This window comes from Calidris pugnax, unplaced genomic scaffold (assembly GCF_001431845.1).
Source record: "Calidris pugnax isolate Ruff unplaced genomic scaffold, ASM143184v1 scaffold40, whole genome shotgun sequence".
In the NCBI taxonomy this organism is placed as follows: Eukaryota; Metazoa; Chordata; class Aves; order Charadriiformes; family Scolopacidae; genus Calidris; species Calidris pugnax.
This window is the reverse complement of record NW_015090796.1, coordinates 57,293-60,485: the sequence shown is the minus strand read 5'-3', so window position 1 is coordinate 60,485 and position 3,193 is coordinate 57,293. Positions and strand designations below refer to the sequence as shown.

At 42.3% G+C, this 3,193-nt stretch overlaps 1 protein-coding gene across 2 annotated transcripts in view; it reads left to right on the top strand.

Annotated features, from left to right (window-relative positions):
* ARSK (arylsulfatase family member K) overlaps window positions 1-3,193 on the top strand; it is a 33,468-nt gene that overhangs the window by 13,510 nt on the left and 16,765 nt on the right. For both annotated transcript variants that reach the window (XM_014936835.1, XM_014936834.1), the window contains exon 2: window positions 1,762-1,891. In XM_014936835.1, coding sequence (XP_014792321.1) covers window positions 1,762-1,891 — 130 coding nt within the window. The remainder of the gene's footprint in view (window positions 1-1,761; window positions 1,892-3,193) is intronic.

The following is a 3,193-nucleotide window of genomic DNA, read 5'->3' as shown; positions in this document are numbered from 1 at the left end:
TGACAGGACAAGAGGAAATGGGCACAAAAGAATCTCCCTGCCCAAGCGATAACCACCCGAGGTGGTCCCAAGGGGGGCACCTTGTCATGAGGGCGGCATCTGGGGCTCCAAGGTGCTTTGCGGGAGCCAGATAACAACACACCAGCCAAGAACAGAGTTGAGCAATGCTGGTCCTGCGGTCAATGCCAATATGACTAGAGGTCAATCATCTTACCCCCAGAACTAGTCAACAGCCCAAGAGCCCCTTGAGCTCTCGTTCGCAGCAGCGGGCTGCCAGGAGTTAGACGCCTCTCAAGATTATTTCTCCAGCTTGAGAGATTCCTTGCCGCAACAGAACCTGGGTGAGGTACTTCTAGAATGCCAAAGTTGGAAATTCTAGCTAGGGGGTAGAAGGGATTGACTTCCCAGATAGAGTCCTTCAGACAGAAAGTGTTGCCCCTCCCTGGCAGGCCATTCCAGTGCCTGACCACCCTCTCAGGAAAGTCATTCTTCCTCAGATCTAATCTAAACCTCTCCTGTCCCAGCTTCAGACCATTTCCTCTGCTCCTGTCATGATTCCCTTGGGAGAAGAGGCCAACACCCACCTCTCTACACCCTCCTTTCAGGGAGCTGTAGAGGGCAAGGAGGTCTCCCCTCAGCCTCCTCTTCTCCAAACTAAACATGCCCAGTTCCCTCAGCCTCTTCTCGTATGACTTGTTCTCCAGACCCCTCACCAGCTTGGTGGCTCTCCTCTGGACACGCTCCAGCACCTCAAAGTCCTTCTTGTGTTGAGGGGCCCAGAACTGGACACAGCCCTCGAGGTGAGGCCTCACCAGTGCCCAGTCCAGAGGCACCATCACTGCCCTGCTCCTGCTGGCCACGCTGGTCCTGATACAGGCCAGAAGTTACTGCAGGGTTACAAGCAATTACACACCAGCTTCTTTGCTGTGGTTTCTCATATAAGATTTACTCTCATTTTAAAATAATTTAAAGTAACCTGTTAGGGGGGGTCCATTGCCTATGTGTGGTGAGGTATTAGAGGTAAGAATTTGCATGCTGGCATTCATTATGCAGGGGCTGATGTGGTAATCTGTGCATTGTCTTTGGAAGAAATGAACCAGTAGCTGGTGAATTTGTCACTGGAGAAACCTGGTTTCATATCACCATAATGTACAGTAAAAGTACCAATTCAAAATTTTGGGTCTTTTAAAAGGTACTGGTTAAAAACTCTAGCTAAAGAAATAGGTAAAATAAAACATCAATGAAGTATCAAAAGGGAACCCTTGCAGACAGCATTTCAGCGGGAGAATAGGCTTCCTTCAGCGTGCTGATCACTTTTCCAGCCCAGAGTTTAATTTCACAGAGATGTGCTGTGGATAAACTTTGAAAAAGAGGAAAAGGATGAGTTCTGAGAAACATGTACTAGTGCACGCATCCACATCAGGATCCAGACTGACTCTGTTTCATTTTTCACCATATCTGTCCATGTTGGAAGTGTCATGCAAGATTTCTCTTGCAAGAATTGGAGCTTAGAATATGTACGCCGACAGAAGGGAAGTAATTTTCGTTTAAAAAAGTCCAGTTATCTTTAACATTACACTTTTTGATAAGTAGACTATTTTATATTGATGTAATTAAGGTTTCTCAACACTTTTTTTCCATACCTGAGTAGAACTGGCAACATTTGAGTAATACATGTTCAAGGTAATAAATTTATGAACTAATGCAGCGATTAGTTTGGGATAATGCTGTTTACATAGTTTTTCCTCTGTTTGTTTACAGGATGGGCGCTTGACATTTTATCCAGGAAATCAGACTGTGGATTTGCCTTTCATAAATTTTATGAAAAGATACGGCACTGTCTTTCTCAATGCCTATACCAATTCTCCAATTTGTTGTCCTTCCCGTGCAGGTAGGACCAAGCAAAACATCAGATAAATACTTGCAGGTGTCAATTTAGTTATGTGGTAATGATGGGAAATTTCAAAGGATTGAATTTGGGGGTATTTGTTTGGTTTTTCAGTAAGACCCATTTCAGTATTTTTCTATAGTTTCTTCAGTATTTTTCTATAGTTGCTGCAATCGTTGTCATGTGTTCAATTTCACACTTGCAAAATTTGCTGGGAAGTTAGAAGGAAGCTGTGTTTTTGAATCAAAGATTATGTCGTAAAACATTTCTAGCCTTTTCAGTTGTTGCAAAGACCCTCCAGAGGTGATGTAAATGAAGGGGGGACCCCCTTTTCTCTCGAGCATATGTTGGAAGAAGCGGCCTGTCCTGGGTGCAGCATGCACGGGCTGTCAGATACAGTGTTAGTGTTCCTTATTCCATGTACTGATAACCTACTCCCCTTCTCTGCTTCTCAAGGGCACGTTTTGAGTATGATTACATGGACATGCCGTCAATCTTGCTTCCTTTTTCTTGTTTTTTGAGTCTTTCGGACAGTCTTCGTTGCTGAGAACAATGACCTTGTCTTTAGCTATTTAATTTTAAGAAGTTCTGTGAAAATAGCAGCCAGCGCTCCCGGTGAGGAAGAGGCTGTATGATGGGGCTGGGGTTGACACTGTTCTTACAGGATATTTCCATTGCTTATAGAATACCTTAGCTTTGTTGTAGGATGCCCTTTGACTCTAAATTAGCACTGGAAAGAGTGAACAGTTCTCTGAATTCACTAATAAAAACTTACCTTAGAGTTCCTTTGCAACTCTTCCCTTGGTTTCATTTCTACTTGGCCTCTTCTCTAATAATTTAGCTTTGTTTCTACAGCTGGTAGAAAAAAGATTAAACTGAGGCCATATAGTATTTATGAAAATAATATCCTCTCATTCCCTCCACAAACTTACTAACTTTAAATTCACATTAAAACTTAACTGAAGTAAGGGGATATAATGCTCTGCAACACGTGTAAACGCATGACTGTTTCCTCAAGATCTGTACTACCATCGCATTTTCTTTCTAGAATCAGTAAGAAGATTTCCTGATTTAGAGAAAACCTTGATTTAATGATTACATAGCACCTGGAAAGATGGCACCTTCTGCGATTCTGGGGGTTATTTTACTAAATGTTGTTATTTGTATTGATGATGAAAATAAGATTTTGAAGAGTGATACTTTGTATTCCCTGCTCTATTGGATCACAACGTGGACTTTTTACCTCTAAAATAATGAAAGGATTGATCCCTTCTTAAGTATATTGAACTTAGATTTAGATAGGAA